The sequence below is a fragment of the Anticarsia gemmatalis genome, chromosome 13, assembly GCF_050436995.1.
Source record: "Anticarsia gemmatalis isolate Benzon Research Colony breed Stoneville strain chromosome 13, ilAntGemm2 primary, whole genome shotgun sequence".
Lineage (NCBI taxonomy): Eukaryota > Metazoa > Arthropoda > Insecta > Lepidoptera > Erebidae > Anticarsia > Anticarsia gemmatalis.
In genome coordinates, this window is record NC_134757.1 from 1,790,592 (window position 1) to 1,814,790 (window position 24,199).

Consider the following 24,199-nt stretch of genomic DNA (forward strand, 5'->3'; position numbering starts at 1 on the left):
GTTAAACTAACTGTGGTCGCAAGATACAGTTTAATCGTCAAAGTTAAAAAATATTTACTTTTAGACGTCATAAATTCTATTTTTAATCAATCACGTGATTGTCAAAATAATTTAAGACTATAGTCTATGATAACAGTTTACAATGGCAACACAGACCACACAAAGCGTGCTTGCACAGAGATCAGTGCGTGATAAGATACGAACGAGAATGATAACAATAATCTGTTTGACTCTATGAATGACTGAGAGAGTAAAAGTGCCTTTTTTATTGTCTTTTGTGAACATCCTTATCAACAACGAAAGAAATTACCTGAATTACCTCTAATTTACCACCAGAGGGCAGAGTAGAGTCCTATGTTCGCTAATAAATAATAACTTTGAATTCTTACGATGCTTCACTATTAATTCTTTTTTCTGGTATTTTTGGCCAGTCTAATGGTGTATGAATAGTTTCTACATTACAATATGTGAGAACAATTAGCAATCATCTAGTGCCTGTAATATCTGAAGAAGCATCTGATTAATCAATAATTTCAACTATCTTAACATCAGATACTACTTCGGGATACTTAAAACAACTACATACACGACTGTAAGACTTAGTAAGTAAAACGGACATTAATGATTTATCTTCGCAAACAGGAAACATACATGCAAACAAACAAACGATATTTACATAGTTTCGTATAAAAAAGATTGACACTTTAAATAGATCGTAATAACTTGCAGTGGTACCACATGGCCCGCACTGGTAAATATTAACACGAAACATTGAACATTTGCACTACAGTCGGTTGATACACATTACTGAAAATCTGAAGTCTTTAGCGCAGAGGAAGGCATGTACTAGGAAAACAGAGTCCATGACTGCCTCCGTAGCGCAGTAGTTAAGGTTCCCACGCCATTACCATTCAGTCGGAAGGTCGTGGGTTCGATCCACTATTAGTTGTTTCGAGTCTGGTACTTTGTGTCCGTTGTTTATGTTGCTTGTAAAAGTCCCCGCGACACAAGAGCCATTGTTAGTGCGAGAGTTGGTCTTTCAAAGCGGACTAATAGAGGTAAGTGGAAGAAGAAAACATGCAGCGGCGACCGCAATGAGCGTGGGATAAAGTAAAGAGAGTAATGATCTTAGTTTCCCATTAAAAGTAAGAATCTTTTAATGTACTAAATCATCAGTTCATAAACTTGACATTATTTCGTCGCAGTTGTGTATTTCTGTACATTGCCGTTCTAGTGTAAGCTTTAATACACTCGTCACGGCTCACTAAGTGTCTCTGTCAACATCTGCTCACGAATTATACAGATATAGTATACTTGTAAACGTTATATTACGCGACATTTACAAGAAAATCTGAAGGCATCTTCGTAGGCATGATTGTGGAAAACTGGTTCTATTAAACAGATCTCGAATTAATGAATGACTGAAATGATAACCGAAATACGCTTCCATCTATTGCAATTAGGCACACAAAATAATCATAACAGAACAATGAAACAAATCTTTTCCATTATTCCGCTATTATAATTGTGGTAAGGTATAATTGGCTTAACCTTATTGTGATTTTAGTTGAAAGAAAGATAAATTATGATTAAATTCAGCTCTGTACATAATTCATTAGAATTGTATGAATAGTAGAAGTTACGCAACAATAACACAATAGCGCTATATGTAACTCTAAATACAGTTTCTTTCAGAATTGACTAGTATCTCGTTTATTACTTCCTATTATTATGGGGCACAAAAAAAATGTTCTTTGTGTTTTAAAAATGAAATAGAAGATAATATCTATACTAATATTATAAAGCTGAAGAGTTTGTTTGTTTGATTGTTTGTTTGAACGCGGTAATCTCAGGAACTGCTGGTCCGATTTGAAAAATTCTTTCAGTGTTAGATAGCCCATTTATCGAGGAAGGCTTTAGGCTATATATCATCACGCTACGGCCAATAGGAGCAGAGTACTTAACAGTAAAAAGTGTTACAAAAACGGGGAAAATTCTGACCCATTCTCTCTTATGTGACGTAAGCGAAGTTGCGCGGGTCAGCTAGTCTTTTATAAAAATAAAATATAAGAATAATATTATGTACTATTTTGTTACTAAAATAAATAAAAAAATACCATATGATCATAGGATTAAGTCTAGTTGTAGTTGTGTCGATATATTTAGAGTTTCTACACTATCTATACTAATATTATAAAGCTGAAGAGTTTGTTTGTTTGAACGCGCTAATCTCAGGAAATACTGGTCCGATTTGAAAAATTATTTCAGTGTTAGATAGCCCATTTATCGATGAAGGTTATAGGCTATATATATCATCACGCTACGACCAATAGAAGCAGAGTACCAGTAAAAAAATGTTACAAAAACGGGGAAAATTTTGATCCATTCTCTCTTATGTGACGCAAGCAAAGTTGCGCGGGTCAGCTAGTAATAAATAAAAGAAAATGCGGTATAGTTATAGTGTTAAGTCTAGTTGTAGTCGTGTCGATGTATTTTAATTCCTACACTATTGTATTATTAGTGCGAACAGATTTGTATCCGTCTAGCCACTAGGCTATTAAAACATCATTACAAGTCACTCCTCAAAGCTTCTAAGGTCACGAAAAATAATTTGCAAGCGAAAAACATTTCCAGAAAGCACGTAATTACTTAAGAACTTACTTAATTAGTTGTAAGGCAACACGCCGTAGTACTCAGTTGAAGATTGCGTCAACAGTACATCGCGGCATCGGCACAAAATCAATATTTATAACAAACGTGCAACCAGTGAGTAAACAAACAATTAATAGAATTAAAACACGTGGACAGCTTATGATTTTAATTGGATTGAGTAATATAACATACCTGGTGATATGATCGCTTGCAACTATACGTCAGATGCTTATAACAGATACTTACTCTATTCTTCTTTTGTACTGAATTTTGACAATGCATCATAATCAGTTCTATTAACCCCTGGTTTATAAGGTACCTACATTTAAACCACTAACCAGGCATTAGAAGAGCATACCGTAAGTTTCTTGCCATTTCTTCCCACCAGCAATCAGCTTTCCCGAAACTATTGACTAGTAATTTCAAATACTTTGTAAGAAGTTTACGTAAAAAGGATATGTTGAATTTGAATTTGTCTACCATTTGTTAAATGTGACAAAAGCCAGGAAAAGTTCAATGCCGCAAAACATCCGATTTCCAACTTCAAAATTCTATAAAATGCGAAAAAATGTAACTATAAATCATGAGCTCTCAACGATTTATTTCAACTAAGAGTAAAATGAAGATGAAAGTGAAACAAAGTGGTTTATTGTTCATCAATCAATACAATCATTCTCAGGAGTTGGCATTGAACGTAAATTATTTGACGCAATACAATTCTTTGCGTTGTTTGTCTTTCCATTAGAATCCGATTGAAATAGACTAGACATTTATTAGACAGAAAACATTGTTGTTCCTATGTATCATGATTCTTTTCATACGATCACTTTCTAGAATTTGTCCTCTAGTTTTGGCAGTTATGGATTGTGCAATATTTTGTACATTTTGCTTCAAAGTGACGTTTAGAGTTTTTTTGAGCGATAAAATTGTGTTAACTTATTGCATCGTAATTTACTACCTAGAGGCAGCCTTTTATGCACTAGGTGCGTAATTGTGTAGATCGATATTTTTATGTTCACCACAACCGGTCGTCCAGTTCTGAAGAGGTAGGTACTGCTTTTCAGGAGGTCCGTTTCTTACATGTAAATTGAGAGACTTCAGAAATGTAATAGAGGGAGCTTTCTGCAATGCTCTTTACATACCCCTAAAACTGTTAATGTAATGGGTTTCACGTTTGGTTAAACGTTTAAAGTATCCCTTGAAAAGGCGACATTATTCAATTAAAAAAATAACTCTTTTCGTTTATTTACATTCCATAGCTTAGTAATGGGTAACAGCAAATAAAACATTATCAACAAACACTATTTCTGTGGTTAGAAACAGTGTATTGAACTGAGAGCACGCGGGTCAATACGAGTGTGTGTAAATAAACAGAGAACTCATTTGTACGATGCATTAACCTAATTCTTGCAGTTTGCAGTAAATGACTGATATCTCTTTGTTTTATCTGCAGTGTGGAAAGTTTCATTAAAATTGATATTCTTTTTAAGCGTTTTTGTTATTACTATTGCACTGTAAGGGATAAGACAAGTTTAGTAGCTGAACTTTTGTAGGAAGAAGAGGTAAGAAGTTTTGTAGTTTCTAATTGTTATGAAATTACAACAGGCTGTATCGTTAAAAAATCTACTACTATCAGGCATTGGAAAAACTTAAACCCACTAAAAGCCCTTATTAGAAACTTTACTTTACTTACTTTTTTGTTACTGCTTTTGAAAACTTCTCTTTACCTGAAGACTTAAAACCCTTGATACTGTTCCAATTATTTGGAAAGTCTCATAGTATAACGTGCAGTAAGTATATATATATTAATATATTTTATACTATAGAGTGAATCATACGTTTCCATGCTCCTAGATTATCTAATTCAAACAGTATTGTGGTGTTTGTATTAGATAACAGGTTTATTTAATTTTATGCAGCAATTTTATCTCAAGTACGTACTTACTTAGCATCGGTCAAACGACTGCATTACCTTAATAAGTATAATAATAATTTATAAAAATAGGTTCTTCGGTATTTCCAGTTGCAATTGTTTTACTATTAACTAGCTTTCCGCCCGCGGCTTTGCCTGCGTGGAATTTGAAAAAAGCCTTCTCTTAGTGCTCCTAAACGCGTCCTAAAGTATTTTCATACTTACCTCAAGTTTCTACGCTCAGTAGTTTCGGCTGTGCGGTGTCCATAAGTTATTCAGAAAGAGAAGAGTTTTATATCTATTGATTTCAGCTGCGTCAGCTTACGAGTATAGTGGTTCTTTGAAGTAATTAGTAATCCCTTTTGAGGGAATTCCCCGTAGAGAGAGAGGTATTTCGATTTATGGCAATCATTCTTAGACCACTGGGCTATCACTGCTAGATGCCTAAAGGATATTTTAACAATCACACACTAATTTGTGTAATAATCTGTGTTTATTGTAGAAGCTCAGTTTAGGTTAAGTTTAATTTGTTGTTAACTAACGATTAAGTATAATCAGCGGTATTAACATAGTAATGTTAAGATTAACACCATTAGCTGATATTATCATTACGCATTCAGCTTACAAACAACTATAGACAACTACGTATCAATTTAAAACCTTTAAGTTTAAGATCATACATACTCATAACAATTTCTGGTCGAATATATAGATAATTGCATAAATAAATAAGTATCGTTGGACAAGACACACGTCAGTCACGGGTCCTAAGATTGGACACTTAGCAGTCTTTTTAAGAAGGTCTTAGTATTCATAATAAAATACACACTTTTTAATAATTGTTTATGTATAGTTTTAATTATTATGGCATGTCATTACAGACTTCTTTTTAAAATTCCATTGTGATAAAATAATTAAAATTCCAAGCTTATCGTGGCAAAAATGTAATTTAAATATAGAACTTATCAAAGACAAAAGATAATAAATTAAAAATAAAATCCTGTTATAAAAAGCGGCAGGTCGGATTAACGCGATGTTATTGACATTCTAGAAAGACAATCGATTTGAATCGATAAACACATGTCAAGCACCGACCACTTATGCTTGATATTAATTTATTGCAAATCATTTGATGCAATGGAAAGTTTTACGATATTTATTATTTTGTTTGTTTATTTCGACCTCAAAATTAAAATTGTCTTTGTTCACTGATTGCTAAACAAAAAGGCTTAACGTACCGATTACGATCTAAGTAAGTCCGACCGATATAAACTTGACAAAAAAATATTTCTGCTTTTTCTAAAATTTCTAGCTACTGTTAAAAACTAATTTTCCTCTTCAACTGTTATCCCAGACCCAACAGCGCCTGCTACAGGCCGAATATACCTACCGAAAAGTTTAGCTTGGTAAAATTATGGATGAAGATCGAAGTAATATAATCAAATTAATAATGTCCATTGAAAGAAAGTGCTGCGTTGACACTTATCTGTATTGTAACCTTACATACATAAGTACTTAGATTACATCGTTAGAAGTAGAGTGAATCATGACGAACTCGTATATTTTTGCGCACGTCATTTGTGAAAAGCCAAATGACTGAAATAACCGTCTTGAATTGAGTCGACAGAAAAGTTGGCATTTGCCAAATGAAATCAGTTCGATATTCTTTTGTGTTTGGTTGATATATTTATTATTTACTTAGACAATATTGTAGATTTTTGACGGCCTTCGTAGTGCAGTAGTTCAAGTGGTCGCCACACGTTCGATTTCCACACGGAACAAATATTTGTGCGATCCACAAATAGTTGTTTCGTGTCTTATTTATTTATTTATTTATTTAAACTTCTTATACAATTTGTATAAAGGCGGACTTAATGCCTAAGGCATTTTCTGCCAGTCTACCTTGGGGTGATGCAGAGATTAAATGAAATAGGTGTTTAAATTATAAAGGAGGAAAATTTAGTTGAGAAAAAGGTTTACAAATAAATAACAATGTGGTCATGTGACTATACATAAATATAGATGAGTATATACATACATAATTATTTACATTTATAAAAATATTAAATACGAGTAATTCAATATATTATATAAATAGATGATATTAAAGACATACAATAAACTAAATATAATACTTATAATATATACATATATACAATACCTCATAAATACAAACTAAGATAAGTGTGACGATTCTGCAACTTGTTTTAGCAAGAGATCCCGAACTTTGCTCTTAAACGTAAGACGGTTAGTGGACATCGTGTCTTGTCTTCTCTCTGTAAAAGTCTCCGCGACACTGAACATTTCTTCGTGTGGGAGTTGTCTTTTTTTTAAGACATAAGAGATGTTTAATGAACTGATTAGTTACTAAGACATGATTTAACACCAAATGATTTTCCAGGCATTTTCCAGTAATCTGTCTGACTTTCTTTAAAACCATGTTTCGATAATCTATCTGACTTTCGTAGCGTTACTTAGAAGGTAACCACTTTTCTAGTGAGTGTACTGGTGAATCAACCTCTTCAGTTGGTCAATTTTGCCTTCGTGTTATGAAAGAAATACTTAGACGATAACTAGAAAAACAGAGATTATTATTGTGAAATTATTAAAAACATTCTTATCAATTTATGTCTCAGGGATAAATCTGTACATACCTGTTTAGTTTGTTGCGATAAGAGGCATTTTAGGTATAATGTAAACTACAGTTTATACCTTTTATGTAGATAAAGCAAGTTGTGCTCAGTCATGTGCCCTATTTATTTTTTGCAAAATATTTGGAAATATTAGTCAGTCATTTACCTAATTAAAATTCAAATAAGGAAAACACATGCGAGCATAAGCTCGTGAAAACATCTTCTTTAAATATAAAAGAACTGATAATAAATTGTAAGGCTTTTCTAACTAATTATTAAGTCAACATTGCTAAATCTTTCAAGATCGTCAATTGTGGAACAAATAATGCCCATAAATATGTTCTAAGAATATCCGTGAATACGATGCAGACAAAAATAAAAAAATATCTTCGAAGAATTGGCGCGAACTATGGAAATTAACCACAGACTATACCATAAACAGTAAACACTCATCACCGCGCTAAAAAGAGGCGATTAGTTTACAAACAAACCTACTTATTCAAGAAGACCGACGTCTATACTTTTGGACACTTATTTGATCGAATGATTATCGCTGTGTTAACAGCATAACTTACCCGGGTTTAGGTAAAAATGAAAAGATTATACAGATAACCACTCACCACACAAACTAAATACTTTATGGAGTCTCAGTAAAAGATTAATTTTATATTCACCTAGTTATAAAAATTACACTTTATATTGAGACATACTTTATGAACACTTATTATCTTGGCGATTATTTATACTTGTATCTATGCCTGTAAGGTTTCCGGAAATTAAAAGGCGATTACTTATAAAACATCTGTGAAGATAATATTTTATTATCTGTATATCTTATCCCTAGTAATTCTGTTCAGCGATTGTCCAATTTTCTGGCATCAAAGTTTTTCTTGAATCGAATCGACTTTAATCTGTAATACCAAGAGACTTCTAATCCTAATTGAGTGTTTACTTATCATAGAATTTAAGACCTTATCTAGATTATTAAGAGAAAAAAAAGTAGATTAGTAGATTTTTCCTTAATTGCGGCTTAACTTCTCTTAATTAAGGTACCCGCGGGTATTAAGGCCTAGCTAAGGGAGATTTGTAATAAAATGAAGAATATCCAATATAATCAACCAGTTTTTATAATAATCAGTCATGTACTTATATTACTACCGAGTTTAAACAAAAAATAGCTTCTAAAGCTTAAAACTAAAACATTATATCACTTTTAAAAAAACGCTGTCTTTAGGCCTTATTATAATAGGGTAGGGTAAAAAGGCCTATACTATAAACTATTCAAAAATCAACTTAAACTAAGTAAATTAGTATTCTTGACATCAATAATCATTAACATAAGGCAATAGAAAGCATAGTAGTCTTAATAAATTAAAAAAATGTCCTTATTCGCATCCATCAGGACATTGAAAATCATCAGTATATTCTGCAGTCAAACCGACACATTCTTCGTGGTACCACTTAGAGCATCGCGAACATTGCCTCATAGCATCATCCATTCTATCTTATTTGCAAGCATGATAGTACCGATCATTTTTTTTTTGTGATTTATTTTTGTCGGATCGCCTTCTGACCACAATGCTCGTTTGGGAGGCATCGTGACTGTAAGCACTGAAAACAATAATATATAAATTGAAAATATAAACTACGTATATACTACCACTAAAAAACATTTTAAAAACACGCTCCTACTTATATAGCAGTTAAAAAAATAGGAGTATAATAAGGCCTATTGTAAAATTTTATAGGCCTTAATATCCGCCAACCACCTATTTACAGAAAAGAATAATAATATAATTTTTATAACTACAAGTCTCTTAAAACGGTAATTTACGGACAAGCATACATTAATTAATAAGCGGACAGTCAATACAGGTTTGTAAATATGATATTTTCTAAACAACTTACGTTTTACTAGAGTCAATTTTTATAATTCGTGCTGCTGAACCGCACTTCTGAATGATTTCGACGATATTTGCGGGAGGAGAAGTGCTAGAGTGCGTCCGCCACTTTGCAGCGACTTGTATACGCTCTGAGCTTGTGTGACTGTAATCTTGATCGTCAACTACTGTATTTCGTACGTTTTTTGTGATTTAGGCCTTATTACCCGACAGGCCTTAATACCCGCAGGTACCTTACTCTTGTTTCCACGGCGCGCGTTAGATGCGCTGATCAAATTTTGTCGATAGCTATACGATTGTCGATAGTAGAAGTATTAGAGAATAGCGCTACAGGTAATATTTCTTAATTATGGTATTTTATACTTTTTTTATGAATATGTGTGACTGTGAATATCGCAATCAACAGGATACCTAATAAATAAATAAATTTAACCCATTACTGTCCCACTGCTGGGCAAGGGTCTCCTCCCGTAATGAGAGACGAGTTAGGTCTGGAGTCCACCACGCTGGCCAAGTGCGGGTTGGAGACTTTGCATGCCCTCAATAAATGGATTAAACAAATTTTAGGCATAAAGGTTTCCTCACGATGTTTTCCTTCACCGTTGGAGCATGTGATAATTATTTCTAATACACACATAACTTCGAAAAGCATTGGAGTGTTCATCACTTGCGTGGGAGGTATCAACTTATACCCCTCGGCTATCATACAGGATACCTACGTCGATTCAATTCAAACCAGAGTTATTATCATCGTTTCCCTAAACAGACACTCTCTTTATGCCTTATTTTTTAAACAAGGCTCTAAATGCCCAGCCAAATGATAAAGTCAAGCTATTAAAACTGTTTGAAATGACTTCTGTAACTGTAATAAAAGGTTTATGAGATGTAAACAAGGTTTTTAATTTACATTAACTAGATAGATATGATATAATATTTTTAACCGACTAAAAAAGGCGGAAATTAATTTCTTTTTTATTTCAAATTACATTTAGGTTTAATGGAGACTTTGAATAGTCATCAACTCATCATGACATTTTATATTTACTGTTATCGAGTAAATGCGATAATAACTGATGACTGATATTGAAAATTGACTGATGAAATCGTAATCCCACCAGACACAATGACAATATGTCTGCTATTGCCGCCCAAATGGCGGAAATGAAAAAATAATAAAGTAATAAATATGTACAGATTATCGATTTGTTAAAATTATGTGCGTTTAAAAGACGTGTTTAATTATTCACGATGCCTTTTTATTTTTACAGAACACTTTTTTACGTGGCAACAAAGTATTGTTTTCCTAGAAGTGACTTTTCAGTATGTCCCTATTTCTATTTTACTTAACGCTTTTTATTTCTTACTAGCTGACCCGCGCAACTTCGCTTGCGTCACTGAAGAGAATGGGTCAAAATTTTCCCCGTTTTCGTAACATTTTTCGCTGCTACTCCGCTCCTAATGACCGTAGCGTGATGTTATGTAGCCTTCCTCGATAAATAGGCTATCTAACACTGAAAGAATTTTTCAAATCGGACCAGTAGTCCCTGAGATTAGCGCGTTCAAACAAACAAACTCTTCAGCTTTATAATATTAGTATAGATATACATTTTCTCTCAGAGCTGACTTGTTAAGAATTCTTCTAATTTGAATTAAATTATGATGTATTAATAACTTAGGAAGAACTTTGAATACAACTTCATTAGGCACTGACATCATGCACGATATCCACTTGCCAAAGACTCGTTAATCATAACAACATTGTTGATGCAATCATAATATTGTGCATGATTTGTGTAGGAGTACAATACGAATACGCAATATAATTCTTCTTTATTTCTTCATATCCATTCTTCTTCTTATCGTATCTATAGTTAGTAGTCAACCTAGTGTCCAAGTTGTTCAAGCTATTATCTTAATTGACAACAACCGGGACCGACTTTTTACGTGCCCTCCGAAGCAAGGAAACGTCCAGCTCAAATACCACTATGCGGCCACCCATCTACGGAGTGACCACACCAAGGTTTGCTTAACTCAAAGATTGTTTACCGATCGGTGAGCGCAATTGGCTATGGACGGGCGCTTCATATCCATTGAACTATATTATAAAGGCAAGTTTATTAACACTGGGCACGCGACAGTCTGGATGTATTCTCTTACAACAAAACTAAAAGTGCACCCCCATGATTAAGCCTTTGAAAACCTTTCTTTATCCAAACATTTACATGTTAAATAATAAACCTAAGTATATTGAGTTGCCTAGTATAAAATACAGTACAGTAGCAACCTCACTGCTCTATAAATACAATATTATTATTTAGTCTGTTTGTAGCATCTCAAAAAGTGCGTCCGATAGTTAAATTCGGTTTATGTGTTATCATAAAAGCAGTACACAGGCTTGTAAATATAAGTAGACATGTAGATGTGTTCATCTAGTTTTATTATCATATCTAGCTTTTGCCTGCGAAATCGTGAAAACTTTCATCCCCTATTTTATCCCCTGGGGGGTAGCATGAATCTAAATCCTTTCTTAGTGGATGGTTACGTCATAACATCTACCTGCATATTAAATTTCTGTCCAGTGATTTGGGCTGTGTGTTGATAGATCACTACGAGTATGACAATCAGTCAGTCTTCCACCTTTGAGTTACATAATTATATGTTGAGTTACATAGTTATAGATGTTACTTATTCTTCTGTGGGCGAGCATAAAGTAGTGTGACGTAAATACTCATTTGTATGAAAGATTTATTCATGTTCTCTTAAAGATATTGTTCAAGGCTTGTCAGATGAAGACAATTGAATTAGGTAAGCCGTTATTGGAAATATATTCAGAATGGATCTCCTGAAAGCCTGAAAATATGAACGTGTTATGTCGCTAGGCAGTGTTCAATACAACTATCTCGTCGACAAATAACAAAAGGCTCTAAGTGCAGTTACCATAGAATAATTTAGTAGTTTACACCTACATACGGTGGCCCGGTTTCTGAGGTACATTTAGAGGCAGTTTATTTATTCAATGGCGTTTAGACTCATATAAAAAAAAAATCAGAAACCGGGGGTCAGACATTTTTAGGGTAGAATGGTAGAAAAATATATTTTTTAGAAATTCACATGCCCACATTTTCAGTGAAAATTGGCTAAACTTATAAACCATTTCCAGGAGCACCAACAGTCGAAGTGGTCGCTATGGCCACCGCCCACCATAAAAAAAGCACTAAACAACTACTTTATAAAAATATAATTTATTCTACATGTGTATTACTTCCAGAACATCCCTAGATTGAACGTCGTAAAATCCTCTATGTTTACATTGTTTACCCAACGTCACCCTGGGCCGTGGTCAAATTTGTTCAGCTCCTCATTAGTGACAATCTGTCAGCGCGTAATGACCACAGACATCCATTTTCATAATTATTTTCATCGTCATTTTCACGTTAGCTGTTTATTTTGTTCATTAGTAGTTTATATGGAGAGAACTTTGTTATAATTTTGAAATTGTTATAACAATGTTTTTTTCTTCCGGTAATAAAATCTGAACTTTTAATACATATGCTAAGAACCTTACCACCAGGGTACATACTCCTTGGGTAATCATTGTATTGTTTTTTGGGCTGTTTTTGTCACGAATACAATAGATTCTCTAAAACCAGTTCTTTAAAAAATAAAAGATTAAGTCGAAATCAATTATGATTCTCAAAGCCCAATTCCTGGATGCTATGTACTAGATTGCTGCCTTTGACAAAGTTTTTAGCCAGTCATTTTCAACTAAGTATTTCATAAAAACGAGCAGAATCATAATCCTCTTTCATATGTAGTTACTACACAGTTGCAACAAGTTCTACCTAGTTGTATCAAGATGTTAACAAATATTATTCTATTAACGCGATATCTCGGTGTAGCCGCGATATCTGATAAAGGAATTTAATAGCTTCCAACTATCTAAGCCGCTGACGTTGTTGCCGAAAACATCTCCATACGATTTATTTATAGTATTTCATAATATCTTACACGTGTCATTTTCTATGAAAATATGGTCATTTTCTGATGGTAGCTGTGGTATAAAGGTCTGGTAGGAGGTAAATCGTGTCATTTTGTAAAAGAATACATTCATTTGCTGACAGTAGTCGATGGATCTTTAAAGGTTTGGTAGAAGAAAATTGTAATTAAGATTCATTATTGTGCTGACGACAGGACAGATGAACGACCATTATAGAAGTAGCAAAATAATTGTATTAATGCCGACCCGGCTAAAGGCGTTCCATTATTCGAAAGTCGGTGGGATGTACAATTGTGGGGAATGTTTCGTGTTGTTTTTTTTATCAATATACGGAACGGTTTTGACTTCTAAATTATGGCTTCTCGGATAATACTCGTTTTATTTTGTTAACCAGCCAATCAGTATAAGAAGGTGTTAGTTACCTCTTTATCAAACTGGTAAAAAATGTTCTATTGAATTCAGATAGTAAAATATATTGTATGTATCACACACGACATTTTTTCATTAACGCAGCGTGCAAATTCTTTACTGATTCCGATTGCGTGAATCGTTTTGTTTCTTCTTTGTCTTCAACAGCACTAAAGTATGCCCACCAGGGCCTCTTAGTATATGCTATAAATCATGGGGTAACCTGGTTATGGTTACAATTGTTATAATAACCTCGATGTTTCAGCTGCCACTTATATTCCACCGCACGAAGAATCGACGAGATTTAGCGTAGATAGATATTGAAAGATAAAACTTGTCGTTAAATTTATTAAGGTAGATAAAAATACATAAGTTCTATTTGTTTCAGTACTATAGCAGATACTAGTAGTACCTAAGTATAAGTTAGTGCTATTGATTTAGGAGTTCAAGGGTTTAATAACCTGGTATTCAAGTAATGAAAAAGAATAAGGGAATTATCGCGAACACGGATTGTACCTTGGTATGCCCGACGTTTCGGCACAGGTTAAACTGGCTGTGGTCAGCCCGCGACCGTCAGGCATTCTAAGGTAAAATTCGTGTTCGCGATAATTCCCATATTCCTTCCATTACTTAAATACTAAACTATCGTAAATTGCTCATACTATACAACTCTACCTAATGTTTGAGAAAACATCATGAAAAAAGAAAATTAAAAAAAAAACATCTAGATAGCTTCTTAAATGTGACAGTTTAATAATTACAATATCAGGCACAGATAATCGTGTATTCAGCCAGCCGTACACATTGCATTCCGTTCTCTTTTATCTATTCTTATCGAACACTTTATCGACATTGATTACCCAATCTTAGCTGTTAACACATTTTATTTCTGCTATTACCACTTATTTTTACTTCATGCATCATTGTTTCAGTATTCTAAAGGAATTTTGTAAGCCAAGAATGTACTATATCAACAGATTTCTATCTATAATGCATTGTTGTGTTTTTTTTCACGAAGTAACGAATCTATTTATTAATAAGGTTGTATCTTTAAAAGTCAGTCACGTATTTTGTGTGAACGATTATAAGGGCGCATGAAAGACGGGCTTGCGCAAATTGGTTGATAAGATGTCACAATTTTTGTACACCTTTCTTTCTTTAGGTACGCTTCGTTTTTTTGCGATAAATCACATATTTATCCTTGAATCTAAACATAGATAGATTTCGGTAATTTTATAAAGTAATTATTATTGGATATTGAATGAAGAACTCGATAGTTGTGCTTTTTAACCAATTACTACTTCCGTATCTGTGTGACTGACTGAACAATGCAGTGTACTATTGCGTTGTATTATTAATTTTAATTAAGTAACAAAAAAATTGAAATATAATGCGGAAATTATACAATAACATGATCATGTTAATAAATTGTTATTGTTTATTTATCGCACCGGTAGAAAATGTCAAGCATCGATGATGAGGGAACAATGATATCTGATAAATATGTCCAGATAGCCACTCTACATGTAAATATTATGCATATTACAATATTGTTTTACAATGCTTACTAAATAAACTTCGTCATTACTATACTATCAAACCATATAAACTTATCCGTGATAAATAAGAACGTCCTATTTGCAACAATAACCCCCGGTTTCTGAGGAAATTTAGCGGTAGTTTATCTATTCAATAATGTTTTTTTACATGAGTTTAATCGCTATTAAATAGATAAATATAATAGGTACGGTAGTACTATTACTTATTCTGTAGCTGTAGCTTACCGCTAGTGTGTAAGGGGGCTCTATATGTTAAAAAGCTATGATTTTCTCCTAATATGAATTTCTTTACATATTGCTAGAGCAATATAAAGTTGTTAAGTTATAAAATTGTTATTTTCACCGCTAGTATGTCCATCGTCCATAACCATAAAAACAAACAATATTGTTTATGGTCAACACGTGGACTGGACAGTGTGTTTACCATAAACAACACAAATAATATGATGAACGATGACACGCCGCGGGGGGTAAATTGTATAAGGCTGCACTACTTTGTTACCTTCGCCCAATAGATTGTAGATAACTAAGAAAAACAAGAATTTGAGGTTATCCGCCATATTTCCTTCGATTCTGAAATATATACCTACTTATCTACGTTGATCAAAATTTTATGAATTTCTTCAACTAATGTTATAAAATACCTATATAAAAAGTCGGCCAAGTGCGAGTTAGAATCGCGCACGTGAGTTACCATTGTTTGTAAAAAATCACGTTTGTTATATAGGAGCCCTCTGAAATAATTATTTGATTTTGTTATAATTATCATCTATGAAAATTTCAACTGCCTAACCATCACGGGTCATGGCATATATCCTGGTGACAGACAGAAGACAACAACCCAAGAAGTAAGCAAAATAATAATGAAACAATTTAAAAAATATATGAATTTAGTAGTTACCAAGATCTCATTAAAAATAAATTAGCACTACTCACTTATCTATTGTTTTGTGCAAGTTTCTAATGGTAATTTATTCTTTTCCTAGTTTTCGACCGATAATTGTGAATTTAAACTAGGTAATTGAATAGGTTAATAACCTCTTTTTTGTAGCGTCACCATGCGGGAGTTATCGACTGTTTTGAAGCAAATAGGTTTTATATAAATCCTTAGCATCAAAATACTGGCACTTGTCAGAATAATGCGTATGTCACGATTTATCTACAGAACGGCTTGTTTGATTTCCACGGTCGTATGGATTGCCACGTGGTTCAAGAGATTGTGAATACGTAAAATGTAATTTATTGTTATGTAGTGTTAAGATTTTGCCAAAAATCGTCACCATTTTTGTGTCGAATTGTGATATTTGAATTCAAATCATTTAGTTCAGGCTATAAGGGCTTTACTTGTGTACTTATTTAAAATGTGGGGTTTTAAAAAAGGGTCAGTAAAAGTCAGAATTGAACAGAGGGGCATGAAAAATTAATTTTAAGTAATTTTATGCAATAGACTAGAAGAAAATCATACCAGAATGAACTAAATAATAAAAGTTCACTGAGCTTAACAGTTACAGGCACCTATTTTAAAGGCATTTTCTGAAAAAAACACCGTTACTTTTTAAGTATTCACTCCTGAACCTTTAATAAAAAAATGGCTGAAGATTATTCAATACAGTCAAATAAGCATGAAAAAAGAACAAATAGCCGGGGGGTCATCGTTCTAACATGAAAGGAAAATTACAATGCTGCCAATCACACTAATTCAGAGGCTTACAAGAGTTTTGCGGCTTACGTACTTGCGATATGTCCAACGATATCAGTTATCTTTATAGTACAGGAATATCTACGAAGATTGACCTTTATCGCTGTTTACCGATCCTATGAAGTACTGTAAAGGTTTCTACAGACTGTAGTAGCGATTTGACTGCGGCTTGGTATTTTTGCATCACTCTTTAGATTGATACAAAAATGTGGTCGGCCTGTATCATTTTGTGCTACACTTTTCATATTAGGTATAAAATATGTGTGTGAAGAGCAGTAAGTAGTTAGTTATTTTATTGGTAAATCGTGCATCGGTATATCTTCGTGAAGTTATTTTGTTAACTTTGGTACTTATAAGATAAAACTTGTGTACATTGCAAAGATCTGTTTATTATGTAACTTCATACACAATAATGTTTATAAAGGTAAGTTTAAACAAAATACTCAGCATTAGATTGTAACTGCAGCCACTACAGGATGCTACAGGCTTTCCGCGCTCTAGCAAATTGCGTGCGCCACATTTTCACCTCAAAAAAAGTCGCCGAAGTATCGCCCAACCGTCTGATAAGATGTTAAGATAAGCAGGCAGGCATTATAAACGATAACTAACAAGTTAATCAAATAGCGGCAACTGTCAGATCACGACTGAAAGCCGTGAGACCACAATTAAACTGTAATTTACACCAACATGGACGCTACGACGCTAAAATTTTATCCTGTTTGTTTAAATTATGAAAATATTGTGCAATGTTGGCTGAAACTTTGAGATAAGTTTTAGCTTTGTCTAAATCCTTTGGTTGAGTAAACGTAGGTAGAACGAATAGGAAAAGGACAGCAATCGTCACTAACTTGATGACTTCGAGCTATTTTTGTACCTTCACTATTATTGTCTTATTCTACATATTTACTGCTAAAGATGAGACTGATGATGATTACGACTAATTAAGAGTATAAGTCACTAAATACAATAAGTAATTAGGTAAGTCTTCTACCACAATGAGATTTAAGTAAACGATACACTCGCCAAATTTTTGATGCGGAATTCTTTGTCTGAAAATCCTAAACGTGGAAAATTCTTTTCGGAAGTTCCTACAAGAAATAGTCGGAAAAAACAAAGAATCTAGTAATCATACTAAAACCACATGAAGTCATGATTAAAAATACTGCTTTGTTAATTAATATCTTTGGATCCTTTTAATTAAGACAGTCGAATCTTCGAATTGAATTTCCTTTGATCTTAATCCACCACAAAGTTGTCTCTATGGTTTTATTAGTTCTAATTTCTTCATTTAAAATGTTGGATTAATTATTTTTTTAGGTTTTTTTGACACATCTGCGCCGTGCGGTTTTAGGGCTGCCTCCGTGGCGCAGTGGTTTAGGTCACCACGCCGATACCACTGCGTCGGGAGGTCGTGGGTTCGATTCCCACACGGAGCAATTATTTGTGCGATCCACAAATAATTGTTTCGGGTCTGGTTGTGCTTTGTGTCCGTTGTTTGTATGTTTGTAAAAGTCCCCGCGACACAAGAGCAATTCTTAGTGCGGGAGTTGTCTTTTTAAAACTAAAAAGAAAAAAAAAAGGGCTTACGATAGAATTAGCATATCATATTTTGTCAAACACGTCTTCATTATTTGCCAAATAAGTTAAAAGTATCTCATGACAGAATAATTGACCGTAGGTACTATATCGTTGCCAATTTTACTAAAACGCATATTATAAGATAATGATAAAAATTATAATGCACATTTACTTATTATCTAATATCTATTGTTAGACTCTTTACTTCGTTAAACTAAGTAAATGACCTTAAAATATGGTCGTTAAATATAAAACAGATGCGGGCATAAATAGGTAACTATAATGTTTATTTACATCCTTCTCAATATCTATAAATAATTCATACATTTTCGCATAAAACACAAATAGACAGTAAACATAATTTATTCTAATAAGTATCTGCTCTGTATTATAGAAAACACAAAGGTTTTTATGTTCCTATGAGTCGTAAAAGTTATCTTTTACACACCTGTGTTACAAATAAAGTAGATTAACTAGTTTTAAAGGAAACTAGATGTGACATGACATGACATGACTTGTGAAAAATATTTGGCAATTAAAAAGAGTGGTCAGGAGTTTCTTGCCAGCTCTCACCTTCCGAAGTGGCGGTAATTTCACCAACTGTATTTTTGACAATTATAAATGTCTGTATTTTACTTAAATTAATAAATGATAAGATTTGGAACTTACCAAAGTATAGTAGGAAAACAGGCCATATAAGCAATCTCCAGTACATTTTTTTAAAGTCTTCAAATCACTTTATTCACGAACCATCCTTCGTCCTTTCGTTACAGAAGAATAAATCCTCTGTGGTAATGTTCTAATTTAAAATTAAAGCAACTAAACCACTACATTTTGTTTTGATACACTACGTAAATTGTCTATAAAACCATAATTATTTTAAAATATTCTAAACACTGTAAATATTTTTATACACCACATAAACTTCTAATTTATTAGGAATTTAGTTTATCGTATTATTTATCTGTGGAACGCACGGACGCGAGCATCCTCAATGGCTTGCGAAAATGTACTGAGGTAGGAAAATTCGCGCGAACAATATTTTTCATTTGGTCGACGACCGATTTTTCCTTTAGCGTGAGGAAGCATTTAGCGGGACAGAAAAATAAATAAAAGTGTTGGTTTGTATCACTAAAAACCTGTAGTATATCACGTAATTCATAAAACTTATATTTTAAGTAATGATTATCATTATTTTGTAGATATAAAATGAATATTTTGAAAAATATGCAATAACGACTTCTATATTTTAAGTGGTTCTGAATAGCAACAACTAACACACTTGTAGAATAGTAATCATTTTCGCCTGAAGCAAACCTTACAAAAAGTAATTTAGTGGGTAAAGTACGGTTTCCCTACTTAGTATCAACGATTGACAATGATTTTGGTAATTAAATAGCGTGCGTCACGATGAAATTCTTATTTGAGCTTGACGTCTGAGCGCCATTAATCTACGAAGTGGAGTGCTGAAGTAATATTTTAGGCATTGTCCTTTTAGAAAAACCATCGTGAAAATTGAGATTATTAATGGAAATAACTGTCTCTTGGAAAATAAGTAGGAAATTGCGGTGTAGGCAATGGCTTACCAAAATAATTAACAAAAGTTGTACCTACTTATTTTGAAGTTGAATCTATAACTGAAAGATCCATTGAAACAAAATTCCATCAATTATGAAGAGAAGCTGCTACATCGATCAAACTAAAGAACTTTTCTTACATCAGCGGTAGTTGGGAAGTAAGTAGTAGTCAACAATGTAATTCTTGTGTTTTTTATGCCTTTGCTTGGAAGTTTCCGTGGTCATGGTGACTTTTATAGTGGTTTGAAATATTAGTTTACCATTGAGCCATGTTTAATCTGATTAACCCCCGTTTTCTGAGGCACATTTAGCGGTAGTTTATCTATTCAATAGTGTCAAAACTCATATAAAAAAAACGCTATTAAATAGTTAAACTACCGCTAAATGTAGAAACCGGGGGTAAATGAAGTATACCAAAATGGAGCAAAGTATACCTTTGTATAGTTATAGTATATAATATCTGCAACAACAAATAAACTGTTTCTGGATCACATGAACTGTTTTCTCACCGGAAGTTTAGTCGCAACAGAATATAAAGCATTATAAACTTCAACAGTCCAACAAAAACACAAAACCGTACCAGAAACATCAACTTCAAATAACTTCGCGAACTGTGAAATGTAAAAAATCTTTAGCACATGGTATCTCGTCAAAATACAAGCTTATATAAATCATAATTGAATGGCGAACAAACACAGAATGTTGGCGTTCTTCCAAACTTACTTTATGGTGTATTTTTATAGTTTTTATGTGAACAATCTCTATGGAGATCAACTAAAGGCTCTCTAGTATCTTATCTCGGAAATAGACTAAGACGAAAGGAATGTTTTTGATGATTGCCCTTTTAGCGGCTGTTTGTAGAGAAAAACAAATTATCATTTGCAAATGAATTACTTAAAGAATGTACAAAAAGTTTGTCTAAAAAATATCATTGTTTTTGTAAGGATATTTCACTTTTAATATTCTTTTATTGTCAAATTCAACAACAAGTTTCAAAACCTTATGTCTGAACAATAGTTATTATGAAAATGAGCCAAAACGTTGTATAATATTTGCATCAAAATTTTAAGTTTTTTAGAAAAATTAACCTGAATGGTCAATAATTTGTAACGGATAGTCCTGTGTAATGATTTTTTGAAAACATTTTGCACAATGTGTATTGAGACTAAAGAAGTAAAGACATAATGCGTAACGTGTGCTCTTGTATTTGCACAAATACTGACATGACAGTAAAATCAAAGTGAGTTGAATAAACAAAGGTAAAACGGCTACCGACCATGTAAGGAATTTGCATCCAATCATGCGGTGAATTGTGCAAATAATAAGTCTTTGAAATGTGAGTTCCGGGTTTTCCAATGTTTTTAAAGGCACAATGTTTGTAATTTTTAAATAAATAAAATGTGGGTTTTTTATGGAAAATATAAAAAAATACTTACTTTATCAATCAGCGACAATCAATCAAAACAAAGCTCTGTAAGGCAACGTCTCCGCACTTCGTATAGGTGTAATTCAGTAATTAAGTACTTATAATCCTTTATCATTTAGTATTTAAAACAAATCTTTGGTAGTTCTAATAACTGTCATACACTCATACCAGATTGTCCGTCAATTCAGACTCCACAAATCACGCGAAAGAAGAAAACTTATTTTCAAATTCAACGTCGTAAGGAATGTTAAGACACATAAAATCAGTTGTCTCCCTGTTTAGTTAAGTAGCAAAAATATAAAGTAAAGTAAGTAGCATAAATATCAACCTGCACTCATTGAGCAATACATACCTAATAAAAACCTTTAAAATATGCATATATAAGTATACTTAATACAAAAATATTTTTATTTCAATATTTTATGAGAACACTGACACATTTACAGTCCATGAACTAAATACTTAACATGATTTTAACATTATTATATTTAGGTTTTATGACTATACTTCCTCAGTCATAAATAAATGGATAATACTAAATTCCTCGTTTTTATGAGTGTAAAATTTTAGTACTTTTAAATATCTAGCTCTTGGGAAAAAAGTTTATTTACATATTTTTTAAAAACAAACGCTCTAAAGACCGACACACACCGAGAGACGTGTCTAATAGTATATGGAAGTTATGTAGTATCTCATTCTGTGAACACATAGACAGGCATCGCCCACCCCATAAACTTCTACATATTTTATAATAAAATAGTTAAGTAAGGGCCTTTTATCTCTAGTATACTTATAGTTCAGAGTAGATCTTTTTACTTGCATCATTTACATCATGTTTGTTTAAATAAAAGCTTTTTATAAAAAGAAAAAGGTACACATTACGTATACGTTTACGCCTAACTGTCTACTATAGGAAAAGTTGGCACAGACTGGCACTGACATACGGGACAGATTTGGCACAGAATTTAATGGTGAACATTAATCTTGGAAGAAAAAATCAATATCCTTAAAACTACTTAACATACGTAGATGTCCTGATAACTATTAATTTAGTAATTGATTGTCTGTCAGACAATGCACAGCTGAAACTACTGAAGCATGAGGTTGTCATGTCATGTACATATATTCCTTAGAGAATGTAGAGGAGCGTTAAAAAAAGATTAATCGAAATTCCACCTCTATTAATAATAAAAATAAATTTAAGCCATTACTATCCCACTGTTGGGCAAGGGTCTTCTCCCGTAATGACGGAGAGGTTAGGCCTTGAGTCCACCACGCTGGTTAATTGCGAGTTGGGGACTTTGCATTCCCGCAAGAAATGTTTTAAAGAATTCTCAGGCATGCAAGTTTGCATCATTACGTTTTACTTCTCCTCGAACGGAGTGAAATTCGGGCAAAGCCGAGGGTGGAAAACTGCTTGTATAAAAAATATCACGTGCTCTTATAGATTTCTATTCATGGTTTCTTATCGTGGTACGATAAGTAGGGGCCAAAGTCTTAACTCTTCAGTATCCTGGCGCACTGCCCATCCCATTCAGTCAGAAGAGGGCGCTAGCATCGTAAAATAGCTTTTATTTATAGACTACCACTTGAATGGACTATATTTGCAACCCTTTAAACGTCAGAACCAGTTCGCAAATGAAGGACTTTAGTTGCGTGCAGATTTTGCTCCAGATATTATACTGTTTGGCTTTATATAATACTATTTTATATTTGCACATTTGTTAAGAAAGACAAGGTTAACTTACGGGGACGTGTTAATTATCCAACTTGAAATAAAATACAAAATAATACCTCAAAACGTACAGATTAAATAGGAAATCGAAAACTACTAGAATATGTATTTTTTTTTTATGAGTGATACTCCCATTACCAATATTGATTATTATCTAGTCCTGTATGTAGGCCTATAGGGCGTGTCAAGTCTACTGTATTAACGAAAAAGGTTTTTCATGTGATAAATAAGTATGTAGAAGAAAAGTAGACAAATAAGCTTTAAACATGTTTACTTACCAAAGTGACAATAAGTGATTTAGCTCAAATGTTTTGTCGCCAAATAGACTACGACCTTATTCATGTATTGCGTTAAATATTCACGAATCCTAAATGTGTGAATGTAAAAGTTTTTTAGGACTACGATGCGTGAATGTCCAGAGGGAGCGAATTCGCTGCGAATCGATTCGCGCGAGTTCGTTCGCGCGTTACCGAGATACTAGGCGCCCATTCACTCATCTGGACAAGGTCTAAAATATAAGCTTTTATGTCCATTCAACAACGCTATTCAATCATACACTAGGGGTTACTAACAAAAGGTTATTAACCTTGAATACGTACTCGAAATCTTGAATTAATCCAACCCTTTCAGATCTCAATACCCTTGTCCGTTGCCTTGCCCGTTGAGCTACTTTATAAAGAACACCTGTTTAATTCAAGGGGTATTTTTACCAGTAAAGTGCGACGACAAATAAATACAAGTAGGTCTTTTGAAAGGTGTATAGAACTCGTTTTTGGGGATTGAACCCTAAGTAGAGTATTATTAATGTTTGGTATTGGAATGGGAAGGTCAAAGTCGTAGGTATCTCGGATTCTGGGAGCGAAAGTCTTTACGAATTACAAGATTTCAAAAAAAATATTAACGGATAACAGACAAATCATTTTTCTACACGAACATGAATACTGGTTAGGCTTGCTACACTCATTTTCGGATAGGCATGGTAGGTTCGGCAGTACTTATCGAAGAACTAAATCAACTCTACCGCCCGGCTGGGCCGATTATTGCCGATTCGAATATGTGTGTAACACGGTTTACTATCCCTCATTTACAAAAGGAGTCATAAGAAATAACTAACACAGGTAT

General features: G+C 33.3%; 1 protein-coding gene across 1 annotated transcript in view; it reads right to left on the minus strand.

Moving 5' to 3' along the window:
- The window catches only part of LOC142977811 (lutropin-choriogonadotropic hormone receptor-like), a 28,748-nt gene extending 9,408 nt beyond the window's left edge, over positions 1-19,340 (minus strand). Inside the window, exon 1 of the mRNA XM_076121904.1 lies at positions 19,009-19,340. Within this exon, the coding sequence (XP_075978019.1) occupies positions 19,009-19,054 (46 nt within the window). The 5' untranslated portion in view covers positions 19,055-19,340. The remainder of the gene's footprint in view (positions 1-19,008) is intronic.
- Between the last annotated feature and the right edge of the window lie 4,859 nt (positions 19,341-24,199).